The sequence below is a fragment of the Lissotriton helveticus genome, chromosome 2_1, assembly GCF_964261635.1.
Source record: "Lissotriton helveticus chromosome 2_1, aLisHel1.1, whole genome shotgun sequence".
In the NCBI taxonomy this organism is placed as follows: Eukaryota; Metazoa; Chordata; class Amphibia; order Caudata; family Salamandridae; genus Lissotriton; species Lissotriton helveticus.
Window position 1 is genome coordinate 950,699,705 of NC_136059.1, and position 24,641 is coordinate 950,724,345.

The following is a 24,641-nucleotide window of genomic DNA, read 5'->3' on the forward strand; positions in this document are numbered from 1 at the left end:
GAGTTGCTATTCATAATGTGTGAAAATCTTTTGAGTTTCATTAGCGATTTCAAGTATGTCGCAAATAGACCTATCTCACTTATATTTATGAGGTAGGTCTCAATTTGCGACCCATTTGGGATCTCAGCCATTACAGGGATAGTGGCCTGCTGAGGTCAGCCGACCACCATGTCTGTGATTGCTTTTTTAATAAAGCACTATTTGTTTTTAATGCAGCCGTTTTCCTTAGAGGAAAGCGGGATGTGTTTAAGAAGAAAATAATTAGTCTTTGTCGTTTCATTTTTTGAGACTAGGTAATGGTCCCTGGGACTATTGTCTGCTCCTACAAAATATGTTTTCAACATTCTCAAAGGGAACCCTACTCATTTGTGAATGGCTTACCACCGCCTTTAAAATGGTGGTAAAGTATTACTGATTTACGACCAGAATTTGGTCACCAAACAGTAATACATAGCAAACTGATTTGGTATTTGGAAGGGACTCCCAAAACACACCCATTCCAAATACCGAATCGCAAATTGTGATTCAGTAACAAGTTACTCAATCACATTTTGTACATTTGAAAAGGCATTTTTCCAGTCGCGAAAGGCCAGATTCTGCAAATAAGGCCATTTGCGACCAGAAAAATGCTTTGTACATCTGGCCTGTAATGCAGGAGCAGGGTATTACAAAAGCAAATATTAGGAGAAAACTTTTGCATTAAGTATCTACCCTTGGTAAAAGTTGGATACTCAGGAAACTGCACAGAATACAGGAAATATGAAATATGCCTGTCGGCAATTTTCAGGAAACTGCACAGCATTTATGAAGTGTGAAGTTTGTCTGTCACAAATTACCCATTCACCTCATTTCATAGACTCTCTTCAACATAAATGCAGGTGACCAGCTGCTTCCTTCCAATGCAGTGAAGCAATGCAGTGGCAGGCTATAGAGCTCGTTCCTGAGGAGACCTTTAGTCAATGGGCCTGGGTGTCAACAAGTTCTGCAGAGGAAATATTATCAGTGTCCTTATCACCAAGGTCAGACTGACATACTGGGCATCGGGTATTTCCCCGGGAGGCTGGAAGAGTGGCGGGTGGGTTTTTGTATCAGTGCAGCAGTTTCAAAAGCACTGCAGAGTTCCTTGTATAGCCAACAGTTTTCAGACAACAATAAAAGTGCCAAGATAACTTGGGTGATTAATGTACCTGGTGGAGAGAGGTCGGAGTTTTGTCCACTGGCAGTTTTGACTCATTTAAGGTAGCACAGAGGGTTAATATGCCTACTGCAAAGAGCGTGTACTGTGCAGATCACAGAACAGTATTTTATGTGCATAGTTGGGTGGGTTACTGCTTTTGTAACAGAGATCCTTTTGTTACTATGCAGTTCATAAGTTACAATCAAAATCTAGGTTAGAAAGTTATGTTTTTTTGTCCCAGCCTTTCATTATCCAAATTTAGCTTTAAAAATGTTGTTTGGGTAGAAATAAATTCTTATCAGTAACGTCAACCCTAACCACTGTGTTATGTTTTGAATCCTGGGTTTGTGCTTCCCCAGACCAAGCACTCTTAAAAATGCCTTCCAGTATGGATGACAAGTGAATCCTTCACTGTGTATTATGTAACATTTTCTATACACTGATTTACACATGTATCAGTCATTGTTCTCTGTATGTGTGTGTAATGTAAAATGTTCTGACACCCTACACTGGTAAGAGGTGCTATAAAACAAATGAAATACATGTGCGAGAAGGGGCTATTGTACAGATGAGAGGCACTGTTGGAAGATGATAGAGAGGGAATCATTGAAGAGCTCCAATAAAGATTGCTCTATCCTGGTGCACTGTAAAGTCATCATTCACTATGCTTTAAAAACTAATTAAATTGAATATATAATGAAAAATGTGTTGTAGATAGAATGCACCATTTCCCCCAAATTTTCTTCGGGGAGAACCCCCCTTCCCAAGCCCTCTTGTAGTGGCCAGGCTCGCTCGCTATGTAGCATATGGGGGCTGGTCTGACAAAATTTGCCCGGGTTGCTTTGGGTTCCAATCTGGCCCTGCTTATCACAGCAGTCCCCACTTCAGAGATTTCGAGTGATTGTCTTGGACTACCTGATACTCCTATGGCCCCCTCTCAAATCTCAATAACTGAATAAGAACTCAGAGAGCTAAAGGAATGATTGGGATTCTCGGTGTGATAATAGATGCGAGCTGACATTTTAGGCTTCCCAGCATGTACGCAGGCTTTCTGAAAAAACCCTCACAGAAAAACATATGCGTTCATGGGATACAGCTCCAGTACTGGGAAGTGGTACAGAACCACAAGACACCATTGAAGCTTGTCTGAATGTTAGACAAAAAATCATTCCCAACTACAGCACCACTTCAGTCATCACTGAAGCATTTAAAGTTTTTGTGAATGAGTTAGGGGGATGTGTAGAGAGAGAGAGAAATACACAGAATGAGTGTCTGAACTGGTCTGTCTACCATCTTCTGCTAAACTCAAGCAGTGAAGAAACTGACCCACTTTTGAAGTAGAAAAGGAGGTAGGCAGAGGGAAAAGGTTGACTGTTGTGCTTTGATCGCGGATGTAGAGCTAAATTTATATTCCGGAACACAAAAATTGGTCCGCGACTAACTTGACATGAATTAAATGGAGATATAAACAATCTGTGTTGTGTGAAGGACTACGGGACCAATTCACAGAACTAACTTAAGACAAAATCCTAAACTTACTACCATTTTCCTATTTACAGAAGGCACTTACTCATTTTGGTATTCACAGAAGACACTTACTCATTTCGGTATTCACAGAAGTTAGGAGTCCTAACTTTAGGACTCGTAAATGCCTTCTAGGAATACCGAAAGTCCTAAAGTTAGGATTTTTCTCAGTTTAGGAGTAGTAAAGTTAGGACTTCTAAATTTAGGACTCCTAAATGCCGTCTGTGAATACCGAAAGTCCTAAATTTAGGATTTTTCCCAATTTAGTAGTAGTAAAGTTAGGACTCCTACTTTAGGACTCCTAAATGCCTTCTGTGAATACCGAAAGTCTTAAAATTAGGATTTTTCTCAATTTAGTAGTAGTAAAGTTAGGACTCCTAACTTTAGGACTCCTAAATGCCGTCTGTGAATACTGTAAGTCTTAAAATTAGAATTTTCCTCAATTTAGTAGTAGTAAAGATGAGAAAAATCCTAATTTTAAGACTTTCGGTATTCACAGAAGGCATTTAGGAGTCCTAAAGTTAGGAGTCCTAACTTTACTACTACTAAATAGAGAAAATCCTAATTTTAAGACTATTGGTATTCACAGAAGGCATTTAGGAGTCCTAAAGTTAGGACTCCTAACATCTGTGAATACCAAAATGAGTAAGTGCCTTCTGTGAATACCAAAATGAGTAAGTGCCTTCTGTGAATACCAAAATGGTAGTAAGTTTAGGATTTTGTCTTAAGTTAGTTCTGTGAATCGGGCCCTACAACACTCGTATTGAATACCTTAAAGGGCTACTCTGACGTTTGCAATCAAAAACCTTATTATGCAAGCATGTGCTAAATGTGAGAGTACAAAACACACGAAAGCGCCAGAGAAGCCAATATCATTTGCAAAACATTTATTTATCGAATTAGAGTCAAAACACAGTTTTTATAATGACAATAGATTGCACGAAGGGAAAAGAAGGGGAGTTAGGTAGTGATAGTGTTGAGTAGTGAAAGTGAAAGTCATAGATGTGAGGGAAAAATAATTAGATTGGTTTGGTAATCACTGGTAAAGAGACCAGTGTCAGAAGACCTGTCCGTAGTTGAAACATCTATTTACACAGATTCTGTTAATTACAATCATGCAACAATGCACTTTCAAGGGAATGTTGGGCGGGAAAATCGGTACAGGTCTTGTGTAGGTGGAGAGCGTTGACGTTTCGACTCGACTAATGCATGGAGGGGAATTATTAACCTCAGCTGCAAGTCTTCTTCAGGACTTGATAAGGCAACCTAATCCTGGTGCCAGGCCTGGCTACTCGGGTATGTCGAAGATCAATCCGATCATGTAGGGAATGTAATTGGCCCAAAATCGCCAATTTCACGGAAGCTAATGGTGGCTTGTACTTGTTGATTGTGATTCAAAACCATCCAACTGGTAGGCCCCGTTTTGAAATAAGTGAAAACATCACCCTCCTTAGGGCAGGAGTGAACGTCTCAGTCCATGCTGCTCATGCAATTCCGGGCGGAGCCTCTCCCCTTCTTTTCCCTTTGTGCAACCTATTGTCCTTATTAAAACTGTGTTCTGAGTCTAATTGGCTAAATAAATGTTTTGCAAATGATATTGGCTTCTCTGGCACTTTTGTGTGTTTTGTATTCTCGCATTTAGCACATGCTTTCATAATAAGGTTTTTGATTGCAAACATGAGAGTAGCCCTTTAAGCTATTCAATATCAGTGTTGTAGTCCTTCACACAAGACAGATTGTTTATATCTGCATTTAATTCATGTCAAGTTAGTCACGGACCAATTTTTGTATTCCCGTACCGTACCCAGGTCCGTTGATGACTTTGGGGTTATCCCATTATTCATAATGGTAAATTTATATTCCAACACATGTTCTACCAATAATACCACTGCTCAAATAATGGTGGAATTGTGTGTGTATGCTTTAATAAAGACCTGGGTGTTATAGCAGTGACCGTCATACACTCCATACAGACTTTATTGAAAGTGTATAGAGCTGTGGGTTCTAAAATGTGTACATAACAAAATGAAATAAAAAGAAGAATTAAAAATCAGTGCATCATCACACAAAGTATTACACAAACCGTTTCCTAAAAAAACAGTGAAATTAAGCAAAGGTAGGTTGCATATTTAGTGGCATGATGCTAAATGATGCTCCCCACATCAAAGGGGGGTGCTTAGTTTCCCATATCTCACAGATAATCATTGGCCTTGGGCTTAATGTGGGCACCTGAAGAATAGGGTGGGCCTAAAAGGTTGGGGGCCACCCTGCGACACGGGGGCTTCTGGGGCTTGCATTGCCCCGTGCATATTAAAAGCAGGGCATTCCTATGATTGTTTGCCTCAAATTTCAAAAATATAAAGCGCAACTAGATCCTTTGTAGAGATAAAAGCTAATGGCAATCGAATATACTATAAATTCACGTGCATTTATTTTGTAACATACAAGAACATATACTTTCCTTTTTCTTAGAATTTGCTGCAGCCTCCTGGTATTACCCTCCTACAATAAGTCATGACCATAAAATCACCATCTTAACATCAATTTACTCAGTGACACGCCCAGGCAGCGATCAAGCTATCCAGTAATCCTCTGCCTAAAAAAAAATCAGTGTGGCTCACTAAATCTTTAGATAACAAGTATACCAGGTATTTTTGCTTACTCTTTTCTAAAACAAAAAAAGTTTACTTAATGAATGACATGCACCCTTGGAAGCACCATGACTAGGAAGTAGCTTCATTTGTAGACCAATGCTTCCTCTAAACGAGGGGTCTCCAACCTTTCTTATAGTGAGTGGTACTTCTGATCAGTGAAAACCGCCATGAGCTACTACTGCCTAATAAGGGATTCAATAAATGTGCACAGGGTCCAAACAATTTAAACACTGCCATAGAGTATGTGAGCCCTGCTACAGGGAGCATGCAGCATTAATGGCACAAGAGCTGTATTGCAAAAGGTTTATATTTGGAGTCCCTACGGATCAGATTTGTCCCTATGCTTTGAGACAGCGAATGAGAAAAACAATCGAGAGAAACAAACAAACACAGAGAACGTGATAGAGAAAAAGAGAGGAAGTGAGAAAGATACAAAGAAAGTAAAGAATGACAATATGAGAGAAATAAGGCAAGAGAGAAAGAAGAAAGGGAAATAAGGGGGAAGAAGCAGAGAACGTCAGGGAAAGAAGGAGAACAAATGAAATTAGAGAAAGATTGAGGAAAAAAAAACAGAGAAAGTACCAAATGAAACAGAGGAGATGAAGTAAGAAAGAGAAATTAGAAAGACAATGAAAGAGGAATAAAAAAGAAATAAACACTGAAAGTAATGAAGTAATGACTGAAAGGAGAGAAAGCAAGAAAAAATGACAAAGGATGTAATAGTAAAAGAAAGAAGAAAGAGCAGGAAAGAGAAAACAAAAGAAGAGAAAAAGAATAACGAAAAAAGATGGAAAGTAAGGAAAAGAAAAAATCGGATAGAAAGGGAAAGAAAGTAACCTGTTACTCCCTGATCCTCATGTAAAGCGCTCTGATACCTCTGGGTCTAGCCAGCGCTATATAAAACTTTGCAAATAAAAGAAAATAAAGAAATGGAAAGAAGAAGAGATAGAGAAATAACAGTAGCGGAGGACGAAAGGAGAAAATGTACAGCAGGTAAATACAACAACAGAAAGAATAACATGATGAAAGACAGGGAAAGAAGATAAGACTGAAAGAAAGGAAGCAGCGAAATAAAGAAATAGCGAAAGAAAGAGAAGACAAGCATTTACAATGCAACGGTTTCGCCTTTGGAAAAGTTAGAGCTATTGGCATTGTAAATGACAAAATTTGTATTTATGTGTTGGTTTTGAAAACAGATAAATAAATGGCATTGTCATTTACATTGCCAATAGCTTAATCTCTCACAAATGTGAGACCTATTGTACCCTACGGACGAGCTCAGCAGACAGCAATTACTACCACACACACACACCCAGAGCCAGCCACACACACCCAGAGCCAGCCACACACACCCAGAGCCACACACACACACACACACAGAGCCACACACACACACACACACACACCCAGAGCCACACAGACACACCCCAGAGCCACACACACACACACCCAGAGCCACACACACACCCAGAGGCACACACACACACCCAGAGCCACACACACACACACACACCCAGAGCCACACACACACACCCACTCTCCCCCCGCCTAACAAAACAAGCCCCCACCGCTTTGTGCCACTCTACACTCTCTCTTGTATCAACCGGTGGTGCACTTTGGCCATAGAGCCTACTGTTCAGTGAACCAAATAACTACCTTCTGTGGGGACAGGCCCAGTAACACATTGTCCACTGAGGCAAACACGTCTCTAACCCCTGTATGGTGGTGGAGGCACGTTTGTCACTGTCCTGTACCGATGACCACCCCTCACCCCATGAGACAGTGCCCACTGTCCTGGCGAGGGAGGGACAGCGAGAAGACTTCGCGGCGAGAGTGTGAATAAGAATCCTTACAAATGCACTAGGGGGAGACATGCGTCTGCTAGAACACATGTACTGCACTGCTGAAGTGTAACTTCCAGCGGTCGCTATTTCACTGACGAATGGCTTGTGATAGGAGGAAACATATGAGTACCAGATGCTACCACAAAACCGTTACCAGGGCAAAGGTACCAACACCCTGGTGCAGCACCATTCAAGAGCATGCACAGTCATCAGACAGGAAGAGGGAATTCAAACAGGGCAAATAGCTGGGTTAATGCCGCACAGGCCAGACCGCGGGAAAACGGATCAAAAAACAACGCCTGCTGCAAACTAGCTTTGAATACAGACGCACAGCTGCAGGAGCCAGCACGGCTTTGGTTACAAGCATGCATTGATGAGAGTTGTTTGCAATATGAAACTTGACGTGGGAGCCTCATTGCAAAGACCTGCATGCAGAGAAAGTGTTTTCCAGCTGCAAGCAGCAGAGCAGGCTGAAGCCACAACCACAATGTTTACCACACACAACCCAATCTACCCCTCACATGCCCCACCTAGCTGTCACGCCCAGGCCACCACAAGGGGTCACTGCACTCACACCTTTTTACCAGTCTAACCCCGTTAGTTATCACTGCCAGGTAGCCGCAAACTGCATTCTGGTCAATATAGTTTCCCCCAGCCACCCCAGGTTTCACCCCCTTTGTGCGCCTCCTGCCTCTTTGTTCGAGGCACTGGAACCCCGCCCCCCACACCTCACAAAAAAAGCAAGACATTTAAAAGCAGCCACCACCAGCCTCAGCATTTACTTTGGCTCGAGACCCGTTTGCTGGGCCTTTTGAGCCCCCTCCCCCGCCTCTGGCTCTCAATAGCACACGATAGGCACAGGAGTCTACGACGAGTGTTGGTAAACCCTGCAAGGGATGGGGCCCCATAATGCGCGAACCCGAGGGAGGCGAGGCGCGTGGGACTGGCCACATCTGAATGCAATCAAGAGAAAAGAGTGAACGAGCCACAGGTCCGACGACCCCCTTCAGACACAAAAACCAGCCCATGTGCAGCCTAAAAGAGGGCAGAGGGGGTGTCCGTACCTCGACGAAAACCAAGTAGCAGTTCTCAAACTTCAAGAATCATTTAACCGTAACGTACCCCCCAAAAAAGTGTTCAATTTGAACTTAGTAGACTCAATTATGAAGAGCACCCCCATACCAACTAAAGGCGCTGCAGACCAGCCCCACCGACACCTATCCAACGCGTGAGGGCAGACTGAACTTGAACTGACGCCGGAGCAGTAAATGCAGATAGATTCCTTAGTTCAGCCCAAGGACTACTCATGAATTGCAGCCCAAATGCAACTCTCACCCCACCCCCGTCTAAACTACTGCTTGAAGAGCATTAAAACAAAATAAGTCACACATACCAGAATCAATAATGAGTACAAATATAAATATATTGCATAGAAACACCCCTCAATCATAACCCGTAGCCCCTTCACGTAAAACACACCCATGAAACACCGCCCTCCCAGACTGTGTACTACCAATCTGCCGCTCTCCAGGTCACCCGGCTCCGGGGCCTTGGTATGGAGGAGGCCCGGCCGCCCCTGCTTTTACTGTTATCTTGGCCTCTGCAGCGGGCGCGGTTCAACAGCAGAAACCGCTCGGGGTGAGCAGCTGCTTCACACCCGCCCAGCTGTGACAGGAAGGAGCAGAGGGGAACCGCAGGAGAGAGAGAGAGAGAGACCCGTGAGCGAGCCCTGTCTCGGGTCTGTCCGGTGTGTATGGTTCATGCTTTACAACACCAGGTGTGAGGTGCTGAAGGGTGCGTGCAGTGCCTGTTGATTTAACACTACTCAGGAGCCCCCGTCACAATACCAGGGGCGAGATGTTCAGTAGGTGGGCGAGGTTGGTTCTAGTCATAGTCCCCAAAGCGCATAATAATGCAATATAAATTACAAAGCAGACTGGTACAACATGCATGAAACAAAGAACACATGACAACGTTAACATGTGTGCTCGCTGCATTCTCTTAGTGGAATCCCGTCTCCCCTCCCAAAAACCTTTGCATGGCGCCTGATGGGAAACTGTGACTGTCCTGCAACATCGCCCCCAGCCCCGTTTCCTCAAACAGGACAAACTTGAACGAGTGTCAGTGAAAAGCGAAGACACACAACCCAGGGTGGTACTTACTCTATAAGCCGGCCGCGTATCACAGAACACAGAGTCCCCCATGCCCCGCGCGGTCAGTCCTGGCCGGCTCCTCTGGCGGTCCCGGCTGCGCTCCTCCTGCACGCCCCGCCGCAGGCGCTACATTGGAACCCGAGGAATCAAAATCCACTGCGTTCGTCCTCGCGTGCTGCTCCGCCGGCAAGAAGCTGTGCTCTCAATAGGTTAATCCTCCTGGCTAATTAGCCTACACGAGCCGCGAGCGGATCAAGGCTGGGATGCCGCCGGCTGCAATTGTGCCTGCAAGCCCCCTCTGCGTCTCCAAGAGGCGAGGCAGGCTGAGCACAGGTGACGGGCCGGTCACAAGCTAGAGATTCCCCCCCTGTCTTTCATCACATCTCCTCAAGTCGCCGCAACTCTGAGGCTGGAGATTTCTTGCACCCACCTGCCACGCCCACCTGCCGGGCGCAGGCGCAATTGGAGGGAAGGGTGCAAACTAGGCGAAGGCTGCGCTATCTGCATAGGGGACCGGACGGAAGAGATGAGTGGGCAGCTGAAGTCCACTCTTACTTTTTCTGGGGTACTTAAGAATGAAAATGCTGCGGCGACCACGACACAACCGCACCTCTTAACCCATGAACAGTTTCAAAATTGCCCCAGCCCATGACTAGAGTCCAGTCTCGGTTTTTCTCAGAATTCTGGGACTTGTAGTCCTAGTTATACTAGTATAAAAAACAGTGCTACAAGTGACAGAATCCAAGAACAAGTGCAGTCTGCGCGGCTATCTGGAGGGTTTCAAAATAGAGCTTGGCGAAATAGGACGAAACAAAATTAAAATATTACATGAAATGACCGCATTCTGCTAGTGTGGCACACGCAGATCTGACGTCAAGTCAATAGTGAGGGGACAGCTTATTTTGTACATCATTTTCTTCTGCAAATTCGCAAATGATTCACCCACACAGTATGCCACTCATGTTAATTTACATTGTAATGACATGTGTATATTTCTATGAACATATAATTACACATTGCAATAAAACAAGCGAAAGCACAGCGCGCCCTGTAGGGATTCGGGGGCGTGTTTTTCGTGCTCTCCCCTTCCCATTGGCTGGAAGGTAAAATTCCAGCCAATGGGAAGAGGAGAGGGCGGGTCTTAAAAAAAGACACGGAAACGCCCCCGAATCGCGTCGTGGCGGGAAAGACTGATTGACAACCAATCTCTTCCAATGGCTAGCCTCCATTTATGGAGCTAGCCAATGGAAGAGAGAGGCAGAACAAAGCCCCATACTGTAGGATCAAAAGATTTCGCCCTGCGCGTGCACTGCTGCGCAGTGCTACGGCCAGGCGAAACCTAATAAAAGCAAGGCAGTAGAGAAGGAAAGATCAAGAAAAGGGGAAGGAAACTAAATGGAGAAAGGAGAATGACAAAAAGAGGGGAAAAAGAAAATTTAGGAAAGGAAAGAATTATTGAGAGAAAGAAGAGGCGAAAGAAAGGCGAAGAAGAGAGAATTAGGGAAAAAAATGAAAGGAGAAAAATAAAGAGAATTAAAGGAGAAAAAACAAAAAACAAAAAAGGAGTAAATGGTGGGAAATATATAGTAAACTGAAGACAAGAAAAAAGAAAGAAGAAAGAAGGAAAATGAAAAGAATGCACAATTGAAAAAATGGACAGAAAGAAATAAGGAAAGAGAGAAGTAGTGTAAAAATTTATTTATTATTTTAGCTTTTCTGTTTTATGCATGGTTTACTCCTGGAAACCCATGTCAAAATTAAGACTAAATTGAGTCATAACTCCTCACAGAAAATGCTTTGTGATTTGAATCAAGCCCGGAAAATCGGGAGTAATTCACACCCATTACACGAATTAGACATAACTACTCACAGATCAAGGGCTAGGAATCCTGTCCACATCCTCAGTATAATTAAATACGTATGCATCAGGGTAGATGCCCCAGGGTACAAATTTGTCTTCATAAGTTAAAGTAATTTTGTGTATGGATGAAAGCAGGTTTCCCAGGGGTGTGAGAAAAGAGGCAAAGGAAAGGAGGGACCAGGGGATTCTCTACATTTATGGCCTAATTTTAAGTTTGGCAAGTGGGATTTACTCCGTCATGGCAAAGGAGTAAAATACTACATGGCGCTGAGGGTTTACCCACTGCCAAATTTAGAGATGTCCTCCAGCCTAGCGGACATCTCCTGCATTTACAGGAACCGCTGTCATGGCCGTTGAAAGTTTGCCGTGTGGCTCTGCCAACATAACTGCGGGCACTGCACACTTTCAATTCTTTTATTTTTAAAAACAAAACAACAAAGTGGGTTTTTGTATTTTAAAATAAAAAAAACAATGACCTCCATTTAAATGTTTTTACTATCACTTAATTAACCCCACATTTTGGATGGTGGTTAGTGAAAGCAAAAACTTGCCATTCGTCCCCACTCTAAATTGGGTGGGCAGATCACATGGCAAAACCTGTGATGGTGGAGACAGAGAAGCCTTCTCTGTATACATACTAAAGGTCTTACCTACTCTAAATGAGGAGAGTGGACCTTCAGTGTAATGGAGAGGGTACTCAGTAGCCTTTGTACAGATTACCCTCTCCGCCAAACTGTAAATTGGGCCCTTCGTATTCTACGTGGGATATACTGTGGAGCTTGGAAAAGCTGAAACTTAAAGAGCGAAAAGCTGAAACTTAAAGAGCGAAAAGCTGAAACTTAAAGAGCGAAATGTGGAAGGTTTTTTGTCTCTAAACTTTAATAAAGTGCTTTTTTTTAATATCCTTTCCCTTGTTTTCTGTTCTTGTTATAGCTTCGGCTGCTGTATGAGTGCAACCCCATGGCTTTCATCATTGAGCAAGCTGGAGGGATGGCAACCACAGGAACCCAACCGGTGCTGGACGTGGAACCCGAGTCGATTCACCAGAGGGTACCCCTGATTCTCGGATCCCCAGACGACGTGCAGGAGTTCCTCAGTTGTGTGAAGAAACACCAGAAGAGCAGTTAAAGGAATAGTCACAAGATGCAAACACCAGCATACACTCAATGCCATTACCATTTATTCCCAATCCTTCCTCTTTCATAACACGTTTCATGGTTCAGCACAGATGGTCTCACCTAGATGTCTCTGTCAGCTCTTCTTCCACCTCAATCTTTTCATGTTTGGAGGTGAGGCTGCTGGACTCTGTGTCTCCTTTCCTGCCCTCATACGATGAGATGGGTGGTAGGGCCGGGGGGATCCCATTAAATTAATTATTTGCTGTATGTGTAGTCTCAATTTATATTTATTTTATTAACAGTACTCTAAAGCATGAGTCCAAAGTTGGACCACGCTAAACTAACACATTCCTCCTGCACATTGCTCCTGCATCCTTCAACACCATCAACCAATGTCATGTTAGTCATGAGCTGCCGCATACGCGTGCAAATTTGAACGTATCACAACGTCCTCAGTCTGCGCGCTTACAAGACTGGTCTCCTGCTGCCGCGTTCTGGTGACTAAAGCCTACATCCAATTGATGAACCACTACCATTGCCCCCCCTCTCATCGAGTCGCTCTTGAAAGATAAGCAACCGAGTAAACTCTCATTTATTCTACAGGCGAATTACATCACCAGAATGCATCCCACCATCGACCTGTACTTCGTGGAATCCTTTCTTTGATACTTCTTCTCCAGGGGGCTACTTTCGTCCAACATTTGGTGGACTCCAGGACAGACTATTGCAATTAAATACATGGAAACATTCTGTAGGGAACTGGATTTATATTTGGGGGATAAAGAGACCACTGGCTTGATTTGAGCTGTAGCTGAGCTCCTAAAAAGTTAAAGAATCTAGTACCTAAAACGTAAAGGAGATTTCTGTGAGGAACCCTTGCTTATCCTAGGTAGACAGTTTTCTCTCAGGAAAATTGTGTGTAGGGTGTGAAAGACTGCACCAAACACATCATTATGGTTACAGAATAACCACAGTAAAATTCTCAAACCAATTCATTTATGCGCTTTAACGATACATTAATGACATAAAATGTTACCATATCTAAAGAAGAGTTTAGAGAATATGGAAAAACAAATGTGATGACTTCTTGTCCTGTGAGGAACTTTCTGATGTGTACGGTCCAGTTCTTGGTTGTGCTTTTCTAAAACATTCCACTAGGGAATAGCAGTGCCTCCATTTTCAGCAATGAAACAAACAAAATCGCTCTTTTGAGAGTTTCATAGTAGTTTGGTTGTGAGAAAAATTTCTTTTGTCCAAGACACAGCCTTCTCCACTTGCAGAAAAAGACAACATTGAAAGTAAACGTAACACTCCAAATGTCCCCACCTCTATCAGAGATGGTGCTTTGAACACCAGCATGTTTTTTTATTAGGAGGCAGGCCTGTCAACCACTCTCTTCAGAAAGTGCTGTCCACTCTCTACTGGTGCCCTGCTTCTTTTCCCAACTTGCCCCTAACCTTAATCTCCCCGTGAACTTCAGACTTCAGGAGGCCGACTTCCCTGATCTTTGCGAACACCCTTCTGGACATGGGTTCAAGAGCAATCAGGATTTAACTATTCAGTCATTCCTCTGGGGTATTCCGAAAGCATTCATCTTCATCTTGATATCAACAAATTCCAGCATTGTTCTGACTTTCAGAGACTACACGGCCTACATTTTGTCAGCATTTGAGTATTGGGCAGCAGTGGCGTTGTGAACCCCCACTTTAGTAGCCACAGCGGGTGTGGTGTTATTGATGGGACTCTTCTGTCAGCAGCTCGGCAGACAAAGACTCATAATAAAAGGTAAAGAGTGGGTAGGATGGGTGAGTGATCGAGTGAAAGGATGGAAGGAATAATGAGAATATGGATGGATGGGAAAATGGATGAATGAGTGTCCCAGGTCAAGGGAACCCTCCAAGGAAGCGTCAAGTATGGTGGTACTAACTGAGGGCGCTGAATGAACGATAGAGCCAGAGTCTTTAAGTAAGGATTTTAGGGAAGGTTTTATTTTAGTGTAACAGCGTCTTTGTCTACTCGTTATCCGCTCTCTTGCGAAGGCGGCGGGGTCAAAGGGCGGTCTCCGCAGTGGCTCCAGGTTGCCTCACCGGATCCACGGGACAGCTTGCGGCTCTTCTTTTCCAGTCGCTCCAGTTGCCCCAAAACAAAGTGGAAACGGGAGTCAGGCATCCATATATACAAAGCTTTGATAGGGCCGGGGGTGAGGGACACAACAGGTGAAGGTGCACTTTGCTACCCGCAGTGAGGGAGTGTTCGTGTCGGGAGGGTAAGGCTGAGGGTTATTTACACGGGTCTGTGCAAGCTAGGGAGGCGGAGGCAGAGATACGTGCTGAGCCACCCAACTCGCTACCCGGCCCCATACCTGTTGCAGCCACGCCCCTCCCTTGGGTGCGTGGCAGGGCGACTCGTGGGTCCGTTGGCCTCCGGGCTTTGTCTCTGCTACTCCGCTCCACTCCTCCCGTCTTCGGTCTTCGTTACAGTTCTCTTCTCGGTTGTCGGCTCCGGATCCTCCTCGCTCCTCCAGGGATACGCCGTCCGTCTTCTCCAGGACTGCACTTCCTTTTTCTGGTTCCGGCCGGGTGTGGGGCGGGGCGTCGTGAGCCCAGGCTGCTGAATTAAAGGGCCCGCCGTCCTCCTTCTCGATCGGCCACCCTGAATCTTGTTCGTCTGTCCAGGAGAGAGCCGGCAGCTGTTGGTAACCAAAGGCAGGAGGTAAAGAGGCGGTGGCGTCCCACCAATTATACAATAGTTCAGTGTTCGTTAAGTCTTGCTCAGGGACCCCGTCACATACCTCCCCCCCTGGCTTCTCCCGTTCGGGGTGAGGAAAGACACGGGACAGAAAGTCAGCGTTACCGTTCTCACGTCCCTTCCGATGCTGGACGGTGAATGAGTAGGGTTGTAACGACAGGATCCATCTCAGGACCCTAGTGTTCTTGCTGCTGTTCTGATACATCCATTTCAATGGGGCATGATCGGTATGCAGGATGAATGGTTTCCCCTCTAGATAATATCGCAGTTTCTCCACCGCCCACTTAATCGCAAGGCCCTCCTTTTCTATGGTGGAATATCGACATTCCCTAGGAAACAGCTTCCTACTGAGGAACATAAGGGGATGTTCTTGCCCGTCCTCTCCGGTTTGGGATAGTACAGCCCCGATGCCAACATTAGAGGCGTCGGTTGCCACTATGAAAGGTTTTCTGAAGTCGGGAGACATAAGAACGGGGGCGGTGGTCATGGTTTCCTTCAGCTGTTGGAATGCTTGTATAGCTGCGGGTGAGGGGTGTACTAGCTCCCTGAGTTTGGTTTCCTTCCCTAACAGATCAGTTAAAGGGGCTGCCTTTTCAGCGAAATTGGGGACGAAACGTCGGTAATAACCTATGAGCCCCAAGAAGGCTCTGAGGTCTCTTTTGGTTTTAGGGAAGGGAACCTCGGCTATGGCTTTCACCTTCTCACTTTGGGGAGCTATGGTGCCCTTTCCCAACAGGTACCCCAGATGCCGGACGCTAGTGAACGCTGCTCTCGATTTTTTGGAGTTGATGTGCAATCCCGACTGTCGCAAGGCTTCAAAAATGAGTCGTAGGTGTTCCCGATGGGTATCCCAGTCTTTACTGTGGACCACTATGTCGTCCAAATAGGCCGAGCTGAAAGCGGTATAAGGCTGCAGGATCGAGTTCATGAGTCTTTGGAACGTCGCCGGAGCTCCATGAAGGCCAAAGGGAAGCAAGGTAAACTCATAAAGACCGCTGTCGGTGACGTAGGCCGTTTTCTTGCGGTCTTCCTCACGAAGAGGCACCTGCCAGTACCCCTTCGTGAGGTCGATGGTCGTGATGTACTGTGACTCACCGATTTTCTCAATCATCTCATCCACCCGGGGTATCGGATAGGTGTCGAAAGTAGAGATGGCGTTCAAGGCTCGGAAATCCATACAAAATCGTTTGGATCCGTCCGGTTTGGGTATCATAACAATCGGGGAGGACCATGGACTTGTAGAAGGGCGTATCACCCCCAATCGTAGCATGTCCTGTACCTCTTTTTGCACTGCTTCTCTTCGAGCCGCCGGGATTCTGTAGGGTCTTTGTTTTATCGTTTTTCCTGCTGGAGTATCTATACAATGTTCTATTCTGGTGGTCCTTCCAGGGCGATCCGAGAAGATGTCCGAATAAGGCGTGATGACCGCCTTTAGGTCTTTCTGCATCTCTGGGGTTAGTTCCGGATTTACTACTAGCTGATCCACCGTGGATGCATCCTGCGGGGAAGTGGCTCCTATCCAATGGGATTCCTGGGGTATGGGCCCCAACCACTCTTTCAATAAATTGATGTGATAGGTCTGCGTTTTGTTGACAGAAATCCGTAACCTGTAGGTGGTCTGGCCTATGCGGTCTATGACCTGGAAAGGTCCTTTCCATTCATTCTTTGCGTTGCTGCTGATGGAGGGGAGAAGTACCAGCGCCCACTTCCTTACGGCAATAGTTCTTAGTCTTTTTCCTTTGTCGTAATTTTTCTTGTGACGATTTTGGTGGTTTTCTAGACTGGTATGGGCCAGGTTCTGTAGTTTTCCCAGCCTGGACCGCAGCTGGGTGGTGTACTCCAGCATGTCTTTTTGTTCTTGGAGTTCTTCGTTTTCCCACAGATCTCTGGTCATTTCCAAGAGGGACCTGGGTAAACGTCCGTACAATAACTCGAAGGATGAACACCCCAGACTACTTTGTTTCTGTGATCTTATCACGTAAAGAGCCAGAGGTAGTAATCGGTCCCAGTTCGTGCCTTCAGAGGATAACATCTTTTTCAGCGTGTTTTTCAATGTTTGGTTATATCTCTCTACGAGACCATCGGTCTGAGGGTGGTACACTGATGTCTTAAGATGTTTGATATCTAGGGACTTGCATACTTCCCTCATGAGTTTGGACGTAAAAGGGGTACCCTGGTCCGTCAAGACTTCCTTCGGGAAACCAACACGAGCAAACAGTTCCACGAATCTTTCGGCAATGGCAGCGGTGGTAGTGGTCTTCAAGGGGAACGCCTCCACAAACCTAGTGGCGTAATCCACAATGACCAGAGCATACATATTTCCTTTCGTGGATCGGGGTAGGGGCCCTATGAGGTCCATGCCTACGCGCTCAAAAGGAACCCCTATTATAGGCAAGGGTTGTAGCGGGGCTGCTCCGGGTCGATGGGTGTTTTTCCTTTGGCACACCTCGCACCTGGCACAATAGTCTTGCACATCTTTATATACCCCAGGCCAGAAGAAATGGCGCGTTATGCTCTCTGTAGTTTTCTCTTTCCCAGCATGTCCTGCGGTGAGGTGGGTGTGGGCGAAAAACAACACTTGGTCCCTGAAAGAAGTAGGTACCAAGAGTTGGTAGCCGCTGGTTTCTGTGGCCTGTCTATAGAGTAGGTCTTTTTTAATCAGGAATCTGGGGTACGAGTGGGAGGGAGTGTCCTGAGTGTGGTGGGCACTGTCCCACGCATTCATGAGAGTTCTATCTTCGCCTTGTGCGAACCGAAAACTCCTGTCTATCACCCAAGGATCGGGAGTTAGCAATGAGGGGGAGGAGCTATCCCTTTTGGAGGTACTCCATTTTAATTTCTCTTTGAAAAGGGATAGGAACTCACGGTTATCAGTACCCAGTATCATCTCCTCTGGTAGGCTGTCCACCACTCCTACCCTTACCCTACTCCTTACCCCGTTCGGGAGTTCCACAGGGATGGAAGCCACGGGGTAGGGTTTCACATCTCCGTGGACACAACGGATGTACACCTGGGTTTCTTGTAGGTACTGGTCGGGCCGGACAAATCGCACCTGGACTACTGACTGCTTACACCCAGAATCTAGGAGGGCTTTAGTTTGGAAACCATTCATCCCCATACTCACGTGGAAGGAGCTGCCCAACTCAGCAGAATACATCACGGTCTTTGGGAGGTATCCCACCTCCATCGGTTCCTCCATTGGTCATTTGCTAGGTGTCCCCACTCTCCGCATTCGTAACACTGGGGTCCCTTAAACATGGGGGGGAGTAATACGCCGGGCCGTGGTCTGGGCACTTCGATCGGTGGCCTGGATTTCTTTTCGTTCTTTGGTGGGGGGAGACTTTTGCTACCTTTCTCTGCCTCTCCGATACCGAGACGGGGCTGGGCCCGGGCATACTGCGCCACCATCTCAATTGCTTGGTCTACCTCCAGTCCTACGTGTTGGCGTAACCACCTTTGAGTTGCATATGGCAAAGCGTCCATAAATAGTTCCAAATAAATTTTGTTGAGTATTTCCTCCTTAGTACAGGTCTCCGGTTTGAGCCATTTGTTGGCAGCCATCCGTAACCGGAAGAACAGCGTTTTAGGGTTTTCGCCGGGAAGGCTTCTTTCTTTCCTGAATTTCACTCGATAGGCTTCGGGGTCTAGACCTAGATGGTCGAGAATGACTTCCTTCACCACCGCATACGGAGTATTTCCAAGAGCGTTCGCCGCTTGGTAGGCCGATTGTGCTTCCCCAGTGAGGAGGGGGGCAAGGAAGAACGGCCATTTGTCCTCCGGCCATCCCAGGGCCCTTGCTGCGCGCTCAAAGTTCAACAGGAAAGCATCAGGGTCTTCCCCTGTAAGGTATTTTTGTAGGGAAATACCAGATGGATGCGGAGGGTGAGGGCGTGCATCGCCGGTGAACAACGTAGGAGGAGGTGGCACACTCTTTAGCCCTTCTAGCTGGGCAGTTAATGATGCTTTGAATAATTCTCGATCTGCCTGCGCAGCGGATAACTGCTGCTCCACTGCCCACTCTAGTTTTTGTTGGCCCTTGATGATGTGCTCGATTAGGGTATCCATCTTAGTTTCACAGATGGGGGATGTTACTAATCCCACTTCTGACACCACGTGTCCCAGGTCAAGGGAACCCTCCAAGGAAGCGTCAAGTATGGTGGTACTAACTGAGGGCGCTGAATGAACGATAGAGCCAGAGTCTTTAAGTAGGGATTTTAGGGAAGGTTTTATTTTAGTGTAACAGCATCTTTGTCTACTCGTTATCCGCTCTCTTGCGAAGGCGGCGGGGTCAAAGGGCGGTCTCCAGGTTGCCTCACCGGATCCACGGGACAGCTTGCGGCTCTTCTTTTCCAGTCGCTCCAGTTGCCCCAAAACAAAGTAGAAACGGGAGTCAGGCATCCATATATACAAAGCTTTGATAGGGCTGGGGGTGAGGGACACAACAGGTGAAGGTGCACTTTGCTACCCGCAGTGAGGGAGTGTTCGTGTCGGGAGGGTAAGGCTGAGGGTTATTTACACGGGTCTGTGCAAGCTAGGGAGGCGGAGGCGGAGATACGTGCTGAGCCACCCAACCCGCTACCTGGCCCCGTACCTGTTGCAGCCACGCCCCTCCCTTGGGTGCGTGGCAGGGCGACTCGTGGGTCCGTTGGCCTCCGGGCTTCGTCTCTGCTACTCCGCTCCACTCCTCCCGTCTTCGGTCTTCGTTACAGTTCTCTTCTTGGTTGTCGGCTCCGGATCCTCCTCGCTCCTCCAGGGATACGCAGTCCGTCTTCTCCAGGACTGCACTTCCTTTTCCTGGTTCCGGCTAGGTGTGGGGCGGGGCGTCGTGAGCCCAGGCTGCTGAATTAAAGGGCCCGCCGTCCTCCTTCTCGATCGGCCACCCTGAATCTTGTTCGTCTGTCCAGGAGAGAGCCGGCAGCTGTTGGTAACCAAAGGCAGGAGGTAAAGAGGCGGTGGCGTCCCACCAATTATACATTAGTTCAGTGTTCGTTAAGTCTTGCTCAGGGACCCCGTCACAATGAGTAAATTGGAGGTTGGATGAGAGTGGATGGATGGATGGATGAATGAATGAAAGAGTAGATGGATGGAGGAGTGAAAATATGTATGGCTGAGTGAAAGGGTTGATGGGTGGATGGAGTGAAAAGTTGGATGGATGGATGGACAAAGTGAAAGGATGGATGGATGGATGGATGAGTAAATAGTTGGATGGATTGTTGAAAGAATGGATGTAAGAGTGGATGAATATAAAAACGGATGCATGAGTGAATGGTTGGATGGTGAGTGAAAGAGTGGATGTAAGGATGGATAGGTGAAATAATGGATGGATGAGTGGAAGGGTGGGTGAATGGTTGGATGGATGAAAGTGTGGATGGATGAATGAAGGGTGAATTGATTGATGAATGAGTGAAAGGGTGGATGGATGGGTGAGGGAGTGAAATTATGGATGCATGAGTGAAAGGGTAAATGAATAGAGGGGTTGATAAATGGATAGATGGAATGGTGGATGGGTGAGTAAAAGAACGAACTGCTGAGTGAAAGGTGGATGAATGGATGAGTGAAAGTGACATGGAAGGTTGGATGGAGTGGAATAATGGATGGATGAAGTGAAAGGGTGGATGGATGGGTGAGCAAAAGGACGGATAGGTGACTCAAAAGATGTATTGATGATTGAAAGTATGGATGATTAGATGGAGCATTGGATAGATGGATGGGTTTGATGGATAGGTTTGAAGATGGATGGATACGTTTGGATGTGGATGGGCAGACGGATAGACGGAGTGGCAAAAGACTGACTGCTGGATGAAAAAATGTATAAATGATAGAATGTAAAGATCAAAGGTAGATATCAGCGGGTGGATGGAAGAATGAAAGGTTGATTGGATAGATGCTTGGATGTTAGAGACAATAGAACTCTTCTGGGGTAGGTTGTGATGTCTTACTTAGCTTGCTTGGTCCCATAAGAGCTTTGGTTGAAAGTGGGGGGTATTTTAATTTTCTGGCTGCTCCCTTGTTGGGCGGTGATGCCTCTTGGGCTTATCCCACTGGCTTTATTATGCTGTGCACACTCCCAGTTTTCAGCATTCCCCTTGCTTTATGGTCAAACTAGCCACGAAAGGCTGATCATATTCTACTCAGTGTCATCACTCTCTACATAAATGAGGAATCCATTTCAAATTGTAAACCTATTGAATTGTATTTCCCTGAATGGAAGGGGTTAATATGTCTTGACAAAGACCTGCGTGAAAGGGGCATTGTCCAAGATATGGTGTTTGGAACATGATAACCATATCAGGTCATACTACTTTTCTTTGGGGGAAGAAGGTCTACAGCACCCTCTGCCCCTTGCTTCCCAACAGGACCATGATTCTCCCTTTAGAGCACATTTGCAGTCATTATTTAGTGAAGAATAAGAACAATCCCTGTCTTGCTTTAACTGGCTGGTTTGTTAACATTTCATGAAGCACAAAGTTAAAACCTTCTAGGAATCACATTGTGGTACTACAAATGCAAATTCCCCAATGGATTCGAATTGGTGTTGTGTAATGCATTGCTGCAAAGATGGAGTCTGAACTTAGGTCCTAGATGGATATATATGAATATACTGTTCGTTCAAAGCACTTGGTCAACATTGTCAATGGAAATCTGTAATCTGCTTCACATTGATAGTGGCACTTACACTCTCAGCAGGAGATATAGAATATACAATCTGCCACCACAGGGACCAGGGATTTATTGGGTGCAATAAATAGCACCTATAATAGGGAATTATGTGCAGATTACAATCTAATTTCCCTGATTTTACCAGGCATTTCCCCCATTTTTCAATTGATCACTCCTAATGAGGGCCTCTGTGGGCTGTTACTCTTTAAACTCAACTCTGATGTTTCACTTCTGAACATTATGCATCAGGGCTTTGCAGGCTTTAAGGCACACTTTGCAGGTGGCTTATCTGATATTAGAGAGAGATTAAAACATGTCAAAACTGTTTAATCTGGCACATTAACAACCTCACTAGCAGGGTGAAAGAGATGCCAGATTTTTAAAATCCCACATGTGGCTGGTGTAAAGCCACACTTCAGCCCATATTGGACATTTGACATTCATGAAACTGGCCCAGGTTTTGTGCTTATGTAAAAGCCATTTGGTGTTTGCACCTGCTCTACTAAAGCATGACTTGTAATTGGCAATGAGAGGAGTTTAGCACACATTGCTCAGAGATCAAAGAATGTTAGCAATCTAGGTCAATAAATATCAAAAGTTGTTCGGGGGAACCAAGTGAAAAGGGTAGATTCCTACATATTCCTACTCAAACAAAGTACAAGCCTTTGATACTGCAAACCTATGCTGTCCGCCTTACCCTCGGAATGAAACTTACTGGCCATATCTTGCAGGCACTCTTGGTATTCCACTGGCAGCCACCCAAATAAAGGGTGGAATCCAAATTCCATTTACAGAAAATAGCTTTGAAAACCACAAACATTTGTTTCCATGAACAGGCGTCTTAATCCTGGAAATTTATGAGTAAGTAACCCCTTAACCTGGAGTAATGGACAACAATTTATAGGAAATGCTTCGCGAATTAAGCCTGTGGCCCGAAATAAATCTCGATGGTCCATTGACTATAAAAATCATCAAGCGGCTATAGAAACGTTAAGTACCTTTTACAAACAAATAACACTAGAAGTTATTTGAGCTAAGGATTGTCGTTAAGCAACATATTTCCCTTGTCCCTTCAAAAGCAAAAGACAAGCCTGATCTATGACCCGAGGGAAAGCCACAACACACTAATAACATTCAATTCAAGTTAACTGAACCTTTGCACTGTTGGTCTTTGTAAAGCTAAATCTTCTTCAAAAGTTGTTCTTCTATGTTCACATCTTGCCTTTGGAATAGCTCTGTCACAGTGCTGCACAGTAAACCAGAGGCGACCAATACTTGCTTTTAAATATTGCTAGCATTGAGGGCAGTGGAGTCTCACCAGTACTTTGAATACTCACCTGCTCTTCCAGCAGTGGCATAATGAAACTTGAGCCCCCCCTGCGGAATGTACATGGACCCCCCTGCCGCCCATGCTCTGGACCCAGAGCTCGCTCGGGCCCCACGCACCGCAGGGGCTGTGGGGGCTAATGTTACACCATGGTCTTCCAGGTGTGCCAAAAGAGTGTGTGTTTGCACCGTGTATACATATTAGCTTTTATTGTTCTATCACATACTGACTGGCATTGACTCGGTTTGAGCCCTACTTAACTCCACTCACAAACTTAATCACACATAAAAATACTTTGAAATTCTTACTTAATCCAGTTCACAAACTGATGGCTCACCCCTGTTGCTGAGTATCATACGGATGTGGCATGTAATTTCAAAAAGATGACAATGGGCACCATGGGGCGTACACTGTTTCATCCAACAGGTAATGGAATCCAGGGCAGAATGCATATACAAATATTTATGTATTTAGGCACCTTGGAAAAAACAAAAATAAATTGACACCGTAGTGGCTTGAAAGTAGATAAAGTAGTAAAATGTGGGTGACCCTTCATTTTTTTTAAATACAGTTTTTAGCTGATTTCCAGAAACTTAAGTATCCAGGGGTCCTTGGGCTGAAGCAAAAAGCTTTTTATGGATATGGGAAAAAGTTAGGGTTCCAGAATTTTGAAGCAAAAAACTGGACATTTCACAAAAATAGAAGAAGGACTCTAATTTTACGCCAAGGGAGCGCACAGAATGACAGCGCTCCTCAGCTGAGAATTACAAAACAGGCAGTAAGAACATACAGAAGATGCAATTTTTAAACCCAGTAGCTTACCTGTGAATTAAATTGCTTTCTTGGAACAAATGCTAACTATCCCTGCTTTGTAAAACATAAAAAACCTCCACCTGTTTTTAAACGACCCTCCCCAAAAACGGGGACAGTCCTGGCAAATCCGGGATGCCTGGTCACCATAGAAATAGTGCTCTTTTACATACTCTTACATGCTTTTGTTAATTGGCCCAACGAGTTACAGAGCCATGGACCTAGTACTGCGAATCTGCGTTCTGCTTTACTTTCCAGGTGAGTACTCGGAATTGTTTGATCTGAGACAGAGTTGTCTGAGCCAAGGGTGTCTCCATAATGCCGGCTGCGATTTTACCTTCAGAAATACAGTGGTCTCCTAAATTCATCAGTTGGTGGGGAAGAGTAGAAACCATTAGAATGATGATAGCGCCCATGATGAACTACATGCTAAGTATGCTACCACTTACACTAACGGAAGATTTCCACAAGAAGCTAGATGCTACTAATAACAAGTTCCTGTGGAAGGGGAAGAAACCCAGGATCAGTCTGAAGAAACTAAGACTGAAGAAAGAACTAGGGGGACTAACATCACAGATTTCTAGGCTTTCCAAACAGCCTGCTTAGCGAAACAAGGAATATTCTGGCTCGTCCCTGCCCAGGAGTATGAACCCGTATGGCTCGAGATAGAGAGAGATATCCTGGGGGGGCGCGGAACCTGTAACCATACTCACAGCCAACAAGCACCCTGAGACAACTAATGCAGTGTTCAAATACACAAAGGCA

General features: G+C 45.4%; 1 protein-coding gene across 2 annotated transcripts in view; it reads left to right on the forward strand.

Annotated features, from left to right (window-relative positions):
* LOC144819553 (fructose-1,6-bisphosphatase isozyme 2) overlaps positions 1-24,641 on the forward strand; it is a 415,645-nt gene that overhangs the window by 317,262 nt on the left and 73,742 nt on the right. Inside the window, exon 7 of one of the 2 annotated variants that reach the window (XM_078677392.1) lies at positions 12,147-12,393. The exons of the other annotated variant lie outside the window; for it this stretch is intronic. Within the exon in view, the coding sequence (XP_078533518.1) occupies positions 12,147-12,341 (195 nt within the window). The 3' untranslated portion in view covers positions 12,342-12,393. Of the gene's footprint in view, positions 1-12,146; positions 12,394-24,641 lie in introns of those variants that run through there. 2 annotated transcript variants of the gene reach the window in all.